Source organism: Myxine glutinosa, chromosome 10, assembly GCF_964187855.1.
Source record: "Myxine glutinosa chromosome 10, kmMyxGlut1.1, whole genome shotgun sequence".
NCBI lineage: Eukaryota > Metazoa > Chordata > Myxini > Myxiniformes > Myxinidae > Myxine > Myxine glutinosa.
Window position 1 is genome coordinate 58,512,607 of NC_136270.1, and position 20,199 is coordinate 58,532,805.

General features: G+C 45.4%; 1 protein-coding gene across 4 annotated transcripts in view; it reads left to right on the forward strand.

Annotated features, from left to right (window-relative positions):
• UBE3C (ubiquitin protein ligase E3C) overlaps positions 1-19,858 on the forward strand; it is a 173,350-nt gene extending 153,492 nt beyond the window's left edge. For all 4 annotated transcript variants that reach the window (XM_078785705.1, XM_078785708.1, XM_078785704.1 and 1 more), the window contains 3 exons: positions 5,946-6,012; positions 13,417-13,547; positions 18,284-19,858. In XM_078785705.1, coding sequence (XP_078641831.1) covers positions 5,946-6,012; positions 13,417-13,547; positions 18,284-18,454 — 369 coding nt within the window. In that variant the 3' untranslated portion in view covers positions 18,455-19,858. The remainder of the gene's footprint in view (positions 1-5,945; positions 6,013-13,416; positions 13,548-18,283) is intronic.
• Positions 19,859-20,199: the final 341 nt, after the last annotated feature.

Below are 20,199 nucleotides of genomic sequence, written 5' to 3' on the forward strand. Positions count from 1 at the left end.
GTGGGAGGAGGGGGTTCGGGAGGGGGTACAGTGATCGGAGATGGTAAGTCAGAGACAGAGGTGGGGAGGAGAATTCAGGTAGGTGTGAATGTGTGGATGAGGGTGGAGGGAGTAATGGCAGACAGAAATATTTTAGGGACATTGAAAGGGAAGGTTCTGGGGTCGTGTGTAACGCTGGCATACTTTCATGGTCTGATTATTTTTTGGTATACAAGATCGAGGCTCGTGAAAGAGCGAACATTAATCACACAAAAAGTGAAACCGACACATAAAACACAAAAAACAAGGGCAGCGGTAGACAAGATGGGGAGAGAGAGGGAAGGACACAAACACAACATTTGAGAGCAGGGACATCGGGAGAAATGTGGGAGGGGAGGGCTTGGGGGGAGGTGGGAGAGGTATAAAACATATGAACATTGCAAGGACTTCCAGGAAAGAAGTTGGAATTTCCACAAAAAAAAAAGTGTATCTGGGGTGAATTAGCATGGGTAGAGTAGAAAAGATCAAGGTTTTGGATGGGGGAAGATAAGAGATGGTGGTGAACAGCTGTTTTAAAGACCTGAAGGGAGGAGTGGGATTGAAGAGAATGTGGGGAGTTTGTTCCAGAGGTGGGAGAAAAGGGGAATGAAAGAGTGAAGGTGAGCAGAGAGCCTAGATTTTGGCAGTTTAACCATAAGAGGGTTACAGGCAGATCTTGTGCGACCTGTAGGAATATTAGGGGGACAGAGCACAGAGAGAGCTGGGGAAGCAAGGCCGGAGAGGAGTCGGTAGAAGAAAGAAAGACCACCAACCTGCCTGCGTTGACAGAGAAAAAGGCCCTCACAATCGGCTTCATCAAAGGAGATTCCAATGATTCTGAATGCTTTGGTTTCAACAGCGTGAAACCGAGCTAGGTGTGAGGCAGGAGCACCAGCCCAAATGGGAGAACAGTATTACATTGAGCTGCGGATGAAAGCTTTGTATGTGTTGAGGAGCTCAAGTGTGCCAAGAAAAGACTTCGCACGACGGAGGATGCCCAGTCGGTGACTGGCTTTTGAGGCCAGCTTGGAAATGTGGTTTTCCCAGGAAAGATCATGGCAGATAGTGAGACCCAAAAGCTTGAATGACAGAACTTCTTCAAGAGGATTGTTCAGAAAGTAGATGTAGAAAGTAGATTCAGGCACACTGCTCTGCCAATAAGAGACCCCACGACTCGCCGACTCGTCCAGGGGCACGCCCACTGCGTCAATGCCGCTCTTGCTACTCCTGCCTCTTCTTCATAGCACGTGCTATCCGAGATTGGTAGGCCTTGCGGAGGTGTAAATGGTGGCGGTGTTCCAGCCCGATTTCCCGTCTATTCTCTTCCAAAGTCATGTCAGGGGGGAGGAATTATTTAATGTTGCGCTAGGGACCTTACTAAGTGTTTATGTGGTTTGCAGTGCCATAATGGACAAGGGTTTGATGACCAGGTGAGACTCAACAACAACACAACATGCATTTTAAGGCCATTTTCCCTGCTAGAGCCGGGGTTAGCCTTGCGGTCCCCATGACAATCTTCTCCATTTTGCCCTATTTTCTGCATCTCTCCTTGTTAACCCCCTTGCCCGCATTCCTTCTTCCACCATCTTTAGCCAAGTCTTTCTCGGTCTTCCCCGTCCTCTACTTCCTTCGACATTAATTTCCATCACTCTTTTCAACCAGTCACTTTCATCCTTCCTCAACACATGACCAAACCATCTCAACCTGTTCCTCTTCACAGCATCAATCACAGGCAATATTCCCATCATCTTTCGCAATTCATCATTTGTCTTCCTCTCTCTCAACGATACTCCGCACATCCATCGAACCATTCGCATTTCCACCCTTTCCAGCCTTTGTTGCTGCTCTACGTTCATTACCCATGTCTTGCTCCCATAAATCATAACACTTCTCACACATGCAGCATACACCTTTCCCTTCAGCTTCAGCGACACTCTCCTCCTCATCAGCACGCCACTCAGTTCCCGAAACTTCTTCCATGCACATCTCACTCGAGCAACCGTTGCCGAGTCTGATCCACCTTCTCCATTCAGCATGTCTCCGAGGTAGCAAAATGTTTTCACACCTTCCAACTTCACGCCATCTCCAAGATCCAACTCAACATTTCCTCTATCTGCAGCTCCCTCTGTGCACACCTTACATTTGAATGTAGCTGCCACACTGGTAAATGACCCTCTCAGACCACTACATTTTTGATGAACCCACTCAGCGCACATTGTACATTGAATGGAGTTCACTCCGACACCCTTCCTGCACACAGCACACGGCCACTTCCCAGTTCTTTCCACCTCACCACATGCTTTACCACTTGCCATCACCTTCGTCTTTCCGATATTCACCTTCAGACCTTTTGTCTCCATACATTCCTTCCACTTGTTCATCTTTTCCTTCAGTCCATCCATACTTTCCGCAATCAACACCAGATCATCTGCATACAACAACTCCCATGGTAAACCCTCCTTTACGTTCTGAGCCAGCACCTCCATCACAGCTACAAATAGTAGTGGACTTAGTACCGACCCCTGATGCACTCCCACCTTCACCTCAAACTCACCACTGTTCCCGTCCTTCGTCCTTACAGCTGTGCGCGCTCTTTTGTACATTGCCATCACTACTCTGATCAACCATTCCTCCACTCCTAACTTCCTCAATGCCCATGTCAATACTTTGCGTGGAACCCTATCGAATGCTTTCTCCAGATCAACAAACCCAAAAAACAACTTCTTCCTCTTCTCCATGTACTTCTCCTGCAACTGCCTCACAATGAAAAGCGCGTCTGTCTATCCTCTTCCTGGCATATATCCAAACTGCATTTTGTCGATCTTCACTTTCTTCCTTATCCTCCTCTCCAACACCCTTTCCAATACCTTCATTCCATGCTCCAATAACTTTATCGCTCGGTACGAGCCACACTCCAGAGGGTCACCTTTCCCCTTGTATAGAGGGACGAGGGTACTCATTTCCCAATCCACTGGAATGCGGCCTTCTTTCACCACCAGATTACAGATCTCTGTCATTCTCTTCACACCCCAACTTCCTGCTGCCTTCAACATATCTCCCACAACTCCCGTCGGCCCTCCCGCTTTTCCACTCTTCATTGCTTTTATCGCTTCCTCAACTTCCTTCTCAGTTATCTTCTCTGCCGGTCCTAAAACTGGGTTACTCTCTATGTTGCCATCCCATTCATTCTCTGTATTCAACAGCATTTCCATATATCTTTTCCATCTTCCTTTAATTCTATCTGGGTCGACAACGATTTGTCCCACTTCATCCTTCAAGCAACTCACCCCCATCACATCACACCTCTCTTTCGCTATGTGCTTTGCAATCCTGAATACTGCTTTCTGACCCTCTTCCCAATCCAAGCGTTCTCCGAACATTTTCCTACATGCCTCCTGCGCCTTTGCTACCTCTTTCTTTGCAGCCTTCCTGGCTGCCTTATAACTTTCATGCTCTGCTGTTTCTGCTCCCGTACCCTTCGCCTTCTGCCACTCCTTGAACTTCTTCCTCTTCTCGTCAATCCTCTTTCCAACTTCATCATCCCACCACCATGTTTCCGAGTGCCTCGGTGGTCCTTTTGTCCATCCACATACCTCACCAACGGCTCCCTACAGACTAGCTTTCATTGACATCCAACCACTTTCAAGCTCAACCACATCATCCTCTACCCTACTCAGCCTCTCTTTTAATGCCTCCCTTACTGTCACCTCTTTCAACCTCCACACCTTCATTCTCGGTTGGTACTTCACCCGCCGAGCTCTCCTCGCACCTTTCACCCTTATGTCGCAGACAACCAAGTGGTGCTGTGAAACAGCCTCCTCCCCCGGGATCACCTTTGTGTCCCGGAGGTGCCCCCTATCTCGTGTACGCACCATCAGGTAGTCAACGGTTGTCGTCGACCCACCTGACGTGTATGTAACAAGCTTATTATCCTCTTTCTGGAACTGAGTATTACAAATCAACAAATCAGCTCTATCAGCAAACTCCAAAATCCTTTCACCTTCTCCATTTCTCACACCATATCCGTAACCCCCATGAACTCCCTCAAAACCATCCATACTCCTTCCCACATGTCCATTCAGGTCTCCTCCCACCACAACAACTTCCTCATCTTTCACGTTTTCCATCAGCTTCTCTATCGCACACCAGAACTTGTCCTTCTCTTCATCGCTTCGACCAACCTGCGGAGCATATCCCGAGATGATGTTCACCAAGAGCTTTCCAATCATCATTTTCACCATCATCAACCTATCACTCACTCTAGTCACACTCACCACACTGTCTACAAACTCCTCAGAAAACAGGACACCAACACCATTCACGCCCTCCGGGGGGCACCCTTGCCACACAAACTTGTATTTCTGTCCCTGCCTACCCTTCACCATTCTCACACCACTTCCCTTCCATCTCGTCTCTTGCACACAACATATGTCCACTCTTCTTCTGACCAATACTTCCACCACTTCTCCTGATCTCCCTGTCATTGTCCCTACATTCCATGTCCCAAACCTCAGAAACCGATCTCCACTTCGGGCTGCACCCTCCCCATATGTAGATGCAATTGTCATGGTTCTCTTTTTGAGGCAATGTTTTTATGGCCGGATGCCCTTCCTGACGCCAACCCTCTTAGTCGTCTCTTACGACACGCAGGGATTCAGTGTACCTATTCTGACCAGGGTACACACTGGGAAACGTTTAAAACATGGAAATTCTGGGAGGGGGGGGGGGGTGGGAGGGCGGCGTCAGCATCACGGCTGCGGTTTAAACATATTCCAATAATATCCAAACAGAACCATGAAAACCATGAAAAACAATCTGGGAAAAGTCTCCAAGCGAGAACGTGGATTTGAGAAAGCAGGAGCAGAGGTGGAAGAAAAACGAGATACAGGGGGCGGGGCACAAGTCGAGACGAGGAGGAGAGCGAACAAGCATGTGTCCGGGAGGAGAGAAAGAATCAATATAGAATTATTTGTCTACCCGTTTGTCCTTTTTTTAAAAACGCCGGACAAAGGGTAAGATGCCTGCGAGAGGCAGGGGGGAGAAAAGAAAATCAAAGAAACAAGCAAATACTATGAAGGAAAGAACTTACACTCACAAAACACCGACGGGGCGAAGGGAGTCCGGAAAGACCAGGCCGCGCACGATGCGCGAATAAAAAACGACCAATCACACACAAATCCGCAACAACCACAAAACCAAAACTACACAGAAACACACAACAACACACACACAACAAAACAACCAGCGGAAACCCGTCAAAGACACGAATGGGAAAACACTCAAACTTCGATGCCGTGGAGAGCTCAAAGCAAGCCTCGTCGCCCGAGGGACCGGAAGTCAATCTTTCCGGAAGTCCGGAAGTCAAGGTGAGACTCACAGGGGCGTTATCTTTTAATCCCTATCTAACTATCACACGAATCTCCTGGTAGATCCACAATCGTACATCTTACCCCGACAAACGCCTAAACATGAAGAACGTATTACAGGTAGATTCCCTATCGCGACAGTCGAATACCTACCTATACAGATCTACCTAGCTCTAGATTTTGCTTTACCCCCAGACATAACAATACTTTAATTCTATTTTGTTATAAACAAACGCGAAACACACAGTTTCATATTTAATAGAGACAGAATAGAGTTGTAGCCACGTTCTTTATAACGGGGTTTCCTGCAGAGTCGTTGTTATACATGTGAATTCAGGTGTTTGCCGTCCAGGAGCCAGATACCCCAAGTAGCAGAGTGTTTTATATGTGAATACAGGTGTGTTTAAAATCATTAAGAAGTGGAAGGTGTATGGTAGTGTTGATCTTTTATATGATAGCCCAGGCCAAGGTTCTTTTTATTACTTGAATGCATCCAACCTCCGGCTTCACAATAGATATCTCTTGTGGTATTCCTAAACTGTGGATTACGTGTTTTTTCAGGTGCTGATATCAGGAGCACAGATTCCCATTGACTTGGAAGACCTCAAGAACTGCACCAACTATTCAGGTTACAGGGCTACTCACATCTTAAGCATTAGTGTGTGTTGATACTTGGAGAATTATTATTCCCACACTTTTTTTTTAAACAACAAGGGGGTGGGGCCAGGGTCGATATTGGAATCTGCTCCGTCAGACTGGCTGTCCGTCCGTCACTCCATCTCCTCCTAAATAGTTAAGCAGAAGTTCATCAAACTTGGTAGTTATGATCAACACATTGCAAGAAGCTATAATTTTTGGCCCTATCCTCTGGGGCCCTTGGTGGGGTTAAAAGGAACGCACGCAACGTCGGAACGCACGCAACGTCGGAACGCACGCAACGTCGGAACGCACGCAACGTCGGAACGCACGCAACGTCGGAACGCACGCAACGTCGGAACGCACGCAACGTCGGAACGCACGCAACGTCGGAACGCACGCAACGTCGGAACGCACGCAACGTCGGAACGCACGCAACGTCGGAACGCACGCAACGTCGGAACGCACGCAACGTCGGAACGCACGCAACGTCGGAACGCACGCAACGTCGGAACGCACGCAACGTCGGAACGCACGCAACGTCGGAACGCACGCAACGTCGGAACGCACGCAACGTCGGAACGCACGCAACGTCGGAACGCACGCAACGTCGGAACGCACGCAACGTCGGAACGCACGCAACGTCGGAACGCACGCAACGTCGGAACGCACGCAACGTCGGAACACACGCAACGTCTGAACGCACGGAACGTCCGGAGGTATGGCAATGAAGCGTTATGTTACGTATTCAAGGCTTACATTATGCAAATTATTCAATCGCACATTAAATATGTTTCCCAATCACGCTGTTCATCTTTTAAGAGTGCCGAGGGTGTGCATTCCGCAATTGGCCCATTACGGGATTTTCTCACAGGTTGTGTGACCACAGTGTGGTCATTCTTGGTTTGTTACAATTGAGACAGGATCACCCCCAAGCCGCATATTTACCCTGCGCTCACGAAGCGAAAGGCAGGGTTAAGCATCCGGGTACGTACGTATGTACAGTCACGTGAAAAAGTAAGTACACCCCATATAAGGTTTTGACTTTTTTAACATATTTCAACATACAGCTATTTGATCTTCATTTCAACAATATTGACAGATAAAGGTGATATAATATAACAAATATCATGAAACATTCACATTTTGTAGTCCATTGTATAATTTAAATAAACATAAATGCAAATATCGCATGTGGAAAAAGTAAGTACACCCTTGGCTCTAATAGGTGGTATTGCCCCCTTTGGCAGAAACAACCTCAAGTATGCGTTTCTTATAACTGTCTACCAGTCTCTGACATCGACTGGGAGAAATTTTTGCCCACTCCTCCATGCAGAATTCTTTCAGCTGTGCGATGTTTGAGGGGATTCTTGCATGCACAGCTCGTTTCAAATCCCCACACAACATCTCGATGGGATTTAGATCCGGGCTTTGTCTTGGCCATTCCAGAACCCTCCATTTCTTTCTTTTCAGCCATTCCCTTGGTGGATTTACTGGTATGGTTAGAGTCATTGTCATGTTGCAAGGTCCATCTTCGGTTGAGCTTCAACTTTCCGACAGATGGCCTCACATTATCCTCAAGCACCCTCTGGTACAATGAAGAATTCATAGTGGATTCTATGATGGTGAGCTGCCCAGGCCCTGATGCAGCAAAGCTGCCCCAAAGCATAATATTTCCACCACCATGCTTTACAGTTGGTATCAGGTTCTTGTGGGCAAATGCTGTCTTTGGTTTTCACCAAACATGTCTTCTGGTACTGTGGCCAAATAGCTCTACCTTTGACTCATCTGTCCAGAGCACATTGTTTCAGAAGTGCTGGTCTTTGCCTCGGTGTTCATTGGCAAACTTTGGTCTTGCCCTGTTGTTCTTTCTGGACAGCAAATGTTTCCTCCTGGCACACCTCCCATGTAGATCAAATTTGTGCAGCCTCTTTCTAATTGTAGACTCGTGCACTTTGACATCAACAGTGGCAAGAGCTACCCGTAGGTCCCGTGATGACATTCTGGGGTTCTTAGAGACTTCCTTCAGCATCTTGTGGTCTGCTCTCGGGCTGAACTTGCTGGGGCGGCCTGGCCTGAACAAGTTGGCAGTTGTTTGGAATCTTCTCCACTTGTAGATGATCTTCCGGACAGTCGAATGATTGATTTCAAATTGTTTGGAGATCTTTTTAAATCCCTTCCCAGACTCGTAGGCATCTATAACCTTCTTTCTGAAGGCCTCAGAGAGCTCTTTTGATCTAGGCATGGTGACGCCGCACACTTCAACAACAAAGAGCAATCCAAACTAAATGTCTGAGGTTTAAATGAGACAGGTTCCTCCAAGATCCTCTCTAACGATGTTCTTATCAATTGCACCTGAGCTGGTGCACCTGATTCTAATTTTATGTATTTGAAGTCGTGATAAATGTAGGGGTGTACTTACTTTTTCCACATGCAAAATTTGCATTTATGTTTATTTAAATTATACAAGGGACTACAAAATGTAAATGTTTCATGATATTTGTTATATTATATCACCTTTATCTATCAATATTGTTGAAATGAAGATCAAATAGCTGCATGTTGAAATATGTTGAAAAAGTCCAAACTTTACATGGGGTGTACTTACTTTTTCACATGACTGTATGTACGTGTCTGCATTTTAAAAAATCATTTTCTCGGCAACCGTTGGTTCGATTGACATGAAATTTTCACCATTGGAGGGCCTCCTCCTGCAGAATATTTTAGTGAATATTCTGATGTCACGTGGTATGGTCGCCATCTTGGAAAAACTAAAAAAAAAGTTTGCACCTCCATATCTCAAAAACCACTGCACAGAAATATTTGAGACAGGTCTCATTGCAAAGAAAGAACTCTCCATGCGGAATAACATATGTGAATGATGACGTCATAGGTGCCGCCGTTAAGACATCATAATTTGACAAGTAAAAAACTTTATCCGATCAAGATGAAATTTATTGAGCGTCTTCTCCGTATAAATTGATGCAGAAATAAAATTATAATGACGTCGTAGGTAACGTGGTTCGGGCGCCATATTGTTTTGAGTGAAAAGCCTGAAAACCCACTAAAATCCAATTTTCTCCAAAACAACTGAACAGACCGAGGCCAAACTTTGCAGGCAGAATCGCATACCCATGACAAACAAAAACGTCAGCAAGCATGACGTCATGCGTCACATGCTTTCGGAGGTGTGACGTTTTTAAGCATAAACTTTCAAAACCTAGCTCCGCCCTCATTTTTTATCCTATCGAGGGGAAACTTCACCAGATGTGTTCAGCATATCAGTCTGCTAAAATGTCCTTTTGGAATTTGTGATAGGTCACTTGGTTTGGCAGATATAAATAATTAAAAGAAAATATTTTTAAAAAATTATAACTCTTGAACCGCTTCATTGATCGACGTGAAACTATATTATAGTGGAGGTAATGAACTGTAACAAGTTTGCAAAATTTCAAGATGATTGGATGTACGGTCTGGAAGCTAGAATTTGTTATTGCGTGAAAAAGAAGTCTTCTAGAGTGGGCATGGAATTAATTATCACACTGCACATGACGAGCAGGCAAAGTACGGAGCGACCTCACGGGGTCATTTTGACCTCACATAAAATTCTCATTTCAGATTTGTCAATCGCTGAGGTATATTAACACACGACCAAAACAGATTTGGCGACTTCCAACGATTTTTGACTAAAATTTAACATTTGTGTCTGCATTTCAGTAAAGTAAAGTGTGTGCCGTGTCAGCATTTAAAAAATTGAAACGTGGCTCATTGTAAATAACTCCATATGTGGAATAGGTGTTGTTCATGATGACGTCATTTGTGTCATAATTCGACAGGGACAACGCTTAGTCTGATCAGTTTGAAATTTATTGAGCATGATCTCTGCAACAATTATTTAGAGAATATGAATTGACGAAGTCATCGCTCACGTGGTCTGGCAGCCATATTGGATCAAAAAAAAAGAAACGTTCAAAAATAGAAGAGTTGGCTCACACCAAGTTGACCGAACAGGGTAAGGATTCTATGAATACCATCGAGTAATATAAATTTTTCAAAGTTTTCTGGGTAGGGGCATGACCCCAGAAGCCCCAGAGTCGTTTTTCATGTTACTTTCCTTTTTTCAAAGTTTTTGCGGTTTCACCCATGCCTGTGATCCCAAAACGTCCCCTCGTATTCCTCCTCCTCCCGCACTCACCACCCTTTTAGTTTATATATGCAATTAGCTAAGGATCACAAACTGATTTCAAATTTCGTATTGTTGTACACCGCACTTTTCCTATGCCATCCCCAGGCGCTGGATAACGTCATTGCCGGGCACCGAAGGGAGCTCGGCAGTGACACACGCTGAAAGGGAGTACTCAGTTTTTGTCCCCCGTCGCACCGCGGAGCAAAAGGGGGACTATGGTTTTCCCCTCCGTCCGTGTGTGCGTCCGTCCGTGTGTGCGTGCGTGCGTCCATGCTTGCGTGCGGACGTGCGTGCATAAGCGACGGACCGAATTCTAATTTGGTGTGTGGGTGCAACTAGGCATAAGGAAGAAAGCTATTGAAAATTGGGTCGCCACGTCAAACGCCAAGATGGCCGCCACCATATATATGTCTGAACATTGTGAGCGAAATATCTTGAAAAATAAGCGAAGTACTAACTTCTAATCTGGTGTGTGGGTGTATCTAGGCATAAGGAAGAAAGCTGTTGAAAATTGGGTTGCCACGTCAAAATCCATGGTGGACGCCGCCATGTATGTCTGAACCTTGTGAGCGGAATATCTTGAAATATAAAAGAACTACTAACTTCTAATCTGGTGTGTGGGTGTATCTACGCATAAGGAAGAACGCTATTGAAAATTGGGTCGCCACGTCAAAATCCAAGATGGCCGCCTTGCGTCTTCCACTTTGTCAACTCACATCACTTCATTGACGGGGGACCTAGGCGTAATGCTCGTCACTCTGGTTGTTGTACACCGCTCCTTTCCTATGCCATCTCCAGGCACGTCTTCGGCAGTGACGGGGGCTCGGCTCGGCAGTGACACACGCTGAAAGGGAGTACTCAGTTTTCACTCTGGTTGTTGTACACCGCTCCTTTCCTATGCCATCTCCAGGCATTGCAAATCGTCATTGCTGGGCACCGAAGGGGGCTCGGCAGTGACGCACGCTGAAAGGGAGTACTCAGTTTTCACTCTGGTTGTTTGTTTTCTTTCTTGTTTGTTTTTGTTTTTTTGGTTGTTTTCTTGGTTGTCCGGGTGATATCTCAGTCATCCTTTGAGCTAGGAAGCTGAAATTTCGGCACAATAGTGAGCAAGTCCTCTGTCAAAAACGTTATTTTTTGTTTTTTGATTAATCAATTAATTGAGGAGTTATTTAATTATTAGCGATTAATTACGTACTTATTTAATTAATTAAATTTACTTTCTCTTCTGGCCATTAACTCAGGCACCTTTTGAGTTAGGAAGCTGATATTTGGACATGCCAATGACCAGGTGATTTAGCTGCAAAGGCTATTTTTGATTAATTAATTAATCAATTAATCGATTAATTATTTAATTATTCGATTAATTACAAAAAAAAAAAAAAAATTAGTTACAGATTCTGATGAAATGGTGGTGGTTAATGTGTCTGTGACTGAATTGATTAACTATTAATTACAAAAAAAAAAAAAAAAATTAGTTACAGATTCTGATGAAATGGTGGTGGTTAATGTGTCTGTGACTGAATTGATTAACTATTTAATTTTTTAATGATTATTATTTATTTATTTTCATTTTTAATCATTTATTTATTTTCTTTCTCATTTGGCCAATATCTCAGGCACCTTTTGAGCTAGGAAGCTAATATCTGGACATGACAGTGACCAAGTGATGTGGCTATCGAGGATATTTTTGATTTATTGATTAATCATTTAATCGATTAATTATTTATTGATTAATCAATTAATTATTTTATTTTTTATTAATGACTTCTTTAATTAAATTTCTAAACGTTATATCTTCGGATGAAGCACTAGTGGTGTAGTTATGCGATTAGCCAATTGATTAAGAAAATATTTTGTGATAATCTTTTATTGATTTTAATTATACAATTAATCAATCAATTATAATTGTACACCTCTCCCTCCAAATGCAGCCTCTATTAGCTGCACTTCGGTATTGCCGGGTGCCAGAGGCGCCCCGGCAATGCCGCGCTGGAGGATATTTAATTATTTGGCATGGGGGCGGTGTACTTTGAATGTATCTGGACTTGTTTGTTTTCTTGTTTGTTTGTCCGGGCGATATCGCAGCCATCCTTTGAGCTAGGAAGCTGAAATTTTGGCACAATCGTGAGCACGTCCTTTGTCAAAAACAGTATTTTTTGGGGGGGATTAATCATTCAATTGAGGAGTTATTTAATTATTAGCGATTAATTAAGTACTTATTTCATTAATTAAATTTTTTTTCTCTTCTGACCATTAACTCAGGCACCTTTTGAGTTAGGAAGTTGATATTTGGACATGCCAATGACCAGGTGATTTGGCTGCAAAGGCTATTTTTGATTTATTGATTAATCAATTAATCGATTAATTATTTGATTAATGACTAATTTTTTTATTTTTTTTAAAGTTACAGATTCTGATGAAATGGTGGTGGTTTATGTGTTATATTAGCGAATTGATTAATTATTTAATTTTTTATGATTATGATTTATTTATTTTCATTATTAATTATTTATTTATTTTATTTCTCATCTGGGCAATATCTCAGGCACCTTTTGAGCTCGGAAGCTAATATTTGGACATGACAGTGACCAGGTAATGTGGCTATAAAGGATATTTTTAGCTGCGACGAGCAGCTCTATGAGAGGACCGCGTTGTTGTTGTTTTTGGGGTGCCTTTTTAAATAGCGCATGCGCACACGCTCGGGCGTGCGTTGGTATGAGGTAAGAACATATTGCAACGGATATCCTCATGATTCTACATGTCGCAGCTGGTGACCGCACTGTGGTCATTTTTCTCGTTGATTTATTGATTATCATTTAATCGATTAATTAATTTATTGATGAATCAATTAATTATTTCATTTTTTATTAATGACATTGAATTAAATTTCTAAAATATACATCTTCGGATGAAGCACTAGTGGTTCAGTTATGCTATTAGCCAATTGATTATGAAAATATTTTATGATAATCTTTTATTGATTTTAATTATGAAATTAATCAATCAATTATTGTACACCTTTCCCTCCCAATGCACTCTTTATAAGCTGCACTGCGGTATTGCCAGGCGCCGTAGGCGCCCCGGCAGTGCCGCGCTGCAGGATATTTAATTATTTGGCATGGGGACGGTGTACTTTGAATGTATCTGTACTTGTTTGCTTTTGTGTTTGTTTCGACTGACTTGAATCACTTGGAATCGTATGTCTCACAGGAGGTTATACGGCTGAACACCCTGTGATCTGCGTATTCTGGCACGTCGTTGAAAGATTCACTGATGAACAGAAACGAAAACTCCTTCGATTTGTAACCAGCTGTTCCCGTCCACCTCTACTTGGATTCAAGGTATGCTTGTTGAGGCTTGAGTTACTGAGGCCTTTTCTACAGTTTACTAATAATTGTTTACTAAAGCAAGTGCCATATCTGTATTGAAGCAGTCATAAAACCAACCAACTCAAATTGTAACTGAAAAGCAATTTCAGAACCTTGGTACACTTGTCAAGCATGGTGGCGTCTCACTGTGGAGTCTCACTGTGGCGTCTCACTGTGGCGTCTCACTGTGGCGTCTCACTGTGGCGTTTCACGGTGGCGCCTCACTGTGGCGTCTCACTGTGGCGTCTCACTGTGGCGTCTCACTGTGGCGTCTCACTGTGGCGTCTCACTGTGGCGTCTCACTGTGGCGTCTCACTGTGGCGTCTCACTGTGGCGTCTCACTGTGGCGTCTCACTGTGGCGTTTCACTGTGGCGTTTCACTGTGGCGTCTCACTGTGGCGTCTCACTGTGGCGTCTCACTGGGGCGTCTCACTGGGGCGTCTCACTGGGGCGTCTCACGGTGGCGTTTCACTGGGGTGTCTCACTGGGGCGTCTCACTGGGGCGTCTCACTGTGGCGTCTCACTGGGGCGTCTCACTGTGGCGTCTCACTGTGGCGTCTCACTGTGGCGTCTCACTGTGGCGTCTCACTGTGGCGTCTCACTGTGGCGTCTCACTGTGGCGTCTCACTGTGGCGTCTCACTGTGGCGTCTCACTGTGGCGTCTCACTGTGGCGTCTCACTGTGGCGTCTCACTGTGGCGTCTCACTGTGGCGTCTCACTGGGGCGTCTCACTGTGGCGTCTCACTGTGGCGTCTCACTGTGGCGTCTCACTGTGGCGTCTCACTGGGGCGTCTCACTGGGGCGTCTCACTGGGGCGTCTCACTGTGGCGTCTCACTGTGGCGTCTCACTGTGGCGTCTCACTGTGGCGTCTCACTGTGGCGTCTCACTGGGGCGTCTCACGGTGGCGTCTCACGGTGGCGTCTCACGGTGGCGTCTCACGGTGGCGTCTCACGGTGGCGTCTCACTGTGGCGTCTCACTGTGGCGTCTCACTGTGGCATCTCACTGTGGCGTCTCACGGTGGCGTCTCACGGTGGCGTCTCACGGTGGCGTCTCACGGTGGCATATTGACAGGTCTGTATCTAGGCCGAGCGACTAAACTTGGTGTTTGTCTCGAAGGCCAGGATCCGCAACCCTTCCTTCTCCCCTTGGTACATACCACGCCCTGGTGTCATTCGCATACTGCATTGTTCAGGAACGCATGTTATCTTGATGTCCAATTCTATGGTGGAAGAGATAACAACACCGTTTAAGTCATCCATATGCGTTCAGCCGAGCTGAATGTTTGCATTCTTTACTAGGTCTTTCACAGAAGGCTTCCTTCAAGCACAATGGAATATTTTCAATATCACCCTGGGTGGGGGGTGGGGGGGGGGGGCAAAGTCAATTTAAAAAAATGGATGAATGAAAATGAAAAAATGGAGTGTCTGCTTCAAGTCTCACGTTCATTCAGTTCATTCGGATGACTCCACTCTCTGCCGCTCCATTCCTCTTCCCTCAGATCGGCAGTCTGCAGCCTCCTCACTCTCTGAAGACTTGGACAAAATCACAGACTGGTCAAACAAGTGGAACATGTCTTTCAATCCTGACAAATCTCACACTCTTACTATGTCTCTCCGAAAAGATCGACTGGACAACCCTCCCATCTACTTTCTCAACAATCCTCTCCAAGAAGTTCTGTCGCTCAAGCTTTTGGGTCTCACTATCTGCCATGATCTTTCTTGGGAAAACCACATTTCCAAGCTGGCCTCCAAAGCCAGTCGCCCACTGGGCATCCTCCGTCGTGCGAAGTCCTTCCTCGGCACACCTGAGCTCCTCACCACATACAAGGCTTTCATCCGTAGCTCAATGGAATACTGTTCTCCCCTATGGGCCGGTGCTCCTGCCTCACACCTAGCTCGGCTTCACGCTGTTGAAACCAAAGCTTTCAGAATTATTGGAATCTCCCGCGATGAAGCTATCTCTGAGGGCCTTTCACTCACTCACCGCAGGCAGGTAGGTGGCCTTTCTGTCTTCTTCCGACTTCTCTCCGGCCTTGCACCCCCAGCTCTCTCTGTGCTCTGTCCCCCAAATATTCCTACAGGTCGCACAAGATCTGCCAGCAACCCTCTGATGGTTAAACTGCCGAAATCTCGGCTATCTGCTCACCTTCACTCTTTCATTCCTCTTTTCTCCCGCCTCTGGAACAAACTCCCTCACTCCCTTCAATCCCACTCCTCCCTCCAGGTCTTTAAAACAGCTGTTCACCACCATCTCTTATCTTCCCCCATCCAAAACCTTGATCTTTTCTACCCCCACTAATTCACCCCAGATCCACCTTGTTTGAAATTCCAACTTCTTTCCTGGAGGTCCTGGCAGTGTCCATATGTTTTATACCTCTCCCACCCCCCCCCCCCTTCCCATGCCCCCTCTTTCCCATGCCCCCCCCCCCCCCAAAGCCCTCTCCCTCTCACAGATCTCTCGATGTCTCCATGTCTCTCGGTCCCTGCTCTCAAATGTTGTGTTTGTGTCCTTCCCCCTCTCTCCCCATCTTGTCTACCGCTCCCGATGTTATATGTTTTATGTGTCGGTTTGTCTTTCTGTGTGATTCATGTTCGCTCTTTCACGAGCCTCGATCTTGTATACAAAAAAAATAAAAAAATCTGTGAGGTCGACGGTTTCCTTCTGACCTTGGTCGAATTGGTCATTGTGAGGCAGTTGCAGGAGAAGTACATGGAGAAGAGGAAGAAGTCGTTTCTTGGGTTTGTTGATCTGGAGAAAGCATTCGATAGGGTACCACGCAAAGTATTGACATGGGCATTGAGGAAGTTAGGAGTGGAGGAATGGTTGATCAGAGTAGTGATGGCAATGTACAAAAGAGCGCACACAGCTGTAAGGACGAAGGACGGGAACAGTGGTGAGTTTGAGGTGAAGGTGGGAGTGCATCAGGGGTCGGTACTAAGTCCACTACTATTTGTAGCTGTGATGGAGGTGCTGGCTCAGAACGTAAAGGAGGTTTTACCATGGGAGTTGTTGTATGCAGATGATCTGGTGTTGATTGCGGAAAGTATGGATGGACTGAAGGAAAAGATGAACACGTGGAAGGAATGTATGGAGACAAAAGGTCTGAAGGTGAATATCGGAAAGACGAAGGTGATGGCAAGTGGTAAAGCATGTGGTGAGGTGGAAAGAACTGGGAAGTGGCCCTGTGCTGTGTGTAGGAAGGGTGTCGGAGTGAACTCCATTCAATGTACAATGTGCGCTGAGTGGGTTCATCAAAAATGTAGTGGTCTGAGAGGGTCATTAACCAGTGTGGCAGCTACATTCAAATGTAAGGTGTGTACAGAGGGAGCTGCAGATGGAGGAAATGTTGAGTTGGATCTTGGAGACGGCGTGAAGCTGGAAGGTGTGAAAACATTTTGCTACCTCGGAGACATGCTGAATGGAGAAGGTGGATCAGACTCGGCAACGGTTGCTCGAGTGAGATGTGCATGGAAGAAGTTTCGGGAACTGAGTGGCGTGCTGATGATGAGGGGAGTGTCGTTGAAGCTGAAGGGAAAGGTGTATGCTGCATGTGTGAGAAGTGTTATGATTTATGGGAGCGAGACATGGGTAATGAACGTAGAGCAGCAACGAAGGTTGGAAAGAGTGGAAATGCGAATGGTTCGACGGATGTGCGGAGTATCGTTGAGAGAGAGGAAGACAAATGATGAATTGCGAAAGATGATGGGAATAGAGCCTGTGATTGATGCTGTGAAGAGGAACAGGTTGAGATGGTTTGGTCATGTGTTGAGGAAGGATGAAAGTGACTGGTTGAGAAGAGTGATGGAAATGAATGTAGAAGGAAGCAGAGGACGGGGAAGACCGAGAAAGACTTGGCTAAAGATGGTGGAAGAAGAAATGCGGGCAAGAGGGTTAACAAGGAGAGATGCAGAAAATATGGCAAAATGTAGAAGATTGTCATGGGGACCGCAAGGCTAACCCCCGCTCTTGCAGGGAAAATTGCCTTTAAAATGCATGTTGTTGTTTGTTGTTGTCTTGGTCGAATTATACAAAAGACTTTAGAAACAGGACCACTGGGCCTGCACCTTATCTGGGCAATGGCCTAATGTTGTAACCCAAATTTGGCAGCATTCTTATTGGTGGGTCTGGAGAAGAAGATTTTTGCAGAAATCCTGGGAATTCTTCCAAAGCAAACTGCTCTCTCTCATGCACAGATTTATCCCATCTCGTCTTCAGTTGTCTTACCCTTCCTCCCGTCCATGGTACACTGAATCTTGTGGTGAGGCAGTTGCCCTGAAACAACTTGCCTTTGCCTCTTGGAAGGCAAATCCAACTGAAGGCAATCTCAGTTCCTTCCACCAAGCTCGGAACAAGTGTGTGTCTACCCTCAGGAGTGCCAGGGAGTGGGGACTTAGGGTCACATGGGTCAAAACAGAAGATGTTTTTAACTCCCTAATTTGATATTTGGTAATTCCGAGTGGAACTTTTTGCCTTGTTTGAAGTTTGGTTTGCTTAAGGTGGGAAGTTCGGGGATTTGCAATGGTTCACCACGGACTTCACTCCGGTTGCATTTATTTTCCATACCAGTTGCCGTTTTGAAAGATCAATGCCAATCTGTATCACTGACTTTGGAACAAGGTTCTAAAATATATTATTTTGGGTATTTTAACTGATGTTTTGTTCATTCGTTTATTTTCTTGTTGTACGCTTACCTTGTCTGTTCCTCAGGAGCTTTACCCGGCATTCTGCATACACAACGGTGGTTCGGATTCTGAACGCCTTCCCACAGCAAGCACGTGCATGAACCTCCTGAAATTGCCCGAGTTTGACGAGGAAGACACAATGAAACACAAACTTCTGTACGCCATTGAGGCCGCCGCAGGCTTTGAGCTCAGCTGATGACCGCTCACCGGAATATAAAGAGTCGGGACAAAATGCAAAAGAGAGGACAAGCGCGCACGTCGTTTCGTTGAAAGGGAAATGGAGAAGCATAAGGATAAGGTCGAAGAATAATGGATGTTTCGAAGAAAACGTTGATATTGGTGAATGAGACGGAAAGGAAAGCCTTAAAGACGAGGTGAATCGAACGGTGCGAAGCGCGTGTTCCGGTGATCACAAGACAAAGGTGAATATGATGCTTCGCTTCCTGTGGTTTGTCATTGGCCATAACAGGGTCTCCTCTCCGCAAGCTGTTAACATTTTTTGCTGATGGTCATGGATGTATCTGCCCAAATTCCGGGGCCTGCACATTTTATAAACTCCTGTATTAAAAAGGTGCATATTTCCTTGCTTACCGGTTGCTCTTTGTTGTTATTATTTCCAAATGCCCCTGCTTATCCATTGAGCTTTTCTTGCCACATTGTGTCCACATGATGCTGTGGACGGAGCATTTTAATAGGAAGTCCATTGTGTTCTAGGAGAATTTGAGTCGCTGCACTCTTTTCCGCTTTCCTTCAATCTCCAGTCTGCAGCACGCTTCCTTGAACCGTATCGTTGACACTTTTGCGATAGCCGGGTACGTGCACGTTATTCAGCCCGGGCATAAGACCACTGTCCGTGGCAAGATGCGGACACTCGTCCCTTTTGAATGCCAGGTGTTCACATCTGCCGTTCCCATTCGAAAATTGTTTTGTATGTAAACGAGACTTCAATTCGGATGCGGGCAGAGCGATGGTCGGGACAGAAGCTTCGGAGGTTTCATTTTGGACATTGCGGTCTGTGATGACATAATGAGTTTGATTTTATGTTAATTGCTGATCGAGTCATTCACCCTGCAGTGCTTTGCTTTGCCTAGTTTGAGGCCTTCGCTGTTGTCCATCTTATGGAGGGAGGTTTTGGAACCAAAGCGCCCGCACCCCATCTCCTCCGGTTCATTTCAGAGCCGCAGCATGGCTCCTCGTTTCAGAAACGCAGGATTGTATTTGGGAAGTTGGGGGAATTTTAAAGAGCAGGGTAACTTGTTTATCGCCCGAGTTGTTAACTCATTCTCCCTCCTACCTGCCTAATTTATTTTTGGATGAAGTGATGCGTCTTTTTTTTCTTTTCTTTTTTGCTGTTTTGCTGTTTTCGCTGCGATGGCCGAGGCCACAGCAGCAGAGCCATACCTGCTAGTGTGTTTTTAATGTTCACTTTGGCCAAATGTTAACCCTACAGGAGTGTAACAAAATTGATATCCAAATACTATCTGTGGGTATGCGCAGGTGACACCTGCACATTCATGCACCTTTCCATTATGCTTTTTGGGAGTGGTAATTGTTCTGTTCATGTTGGTTCATATATGTAAATAAAATACATTTGATTTGATTGCTGATTTTTACCCTGCGCTCGCGAAGCGAAAAGCAGGGTTAAGCATTCCGTTGCTTGCTGCGTACCGTACGTGTCTACATTTCAAAAATTCATTTTCTTGGCAACCATTGGTCCGATTGACACGAAATTTTCACCATACTCCTCGTGTAGAATATTTTAATGATTATGACGTCATAGGTCACGTGGTACAGGCGCCATCTTGGAAAAACTTCGCACCTCTATCTCTGAAACCACTCCATGGATAAAAATGAGACCTGGCTCATTGTCAACTACTCCCCATGGGGAATAAGATATGTTAATGATGATGTCATCGGTGCCTTCGTTATGACTTCATAATT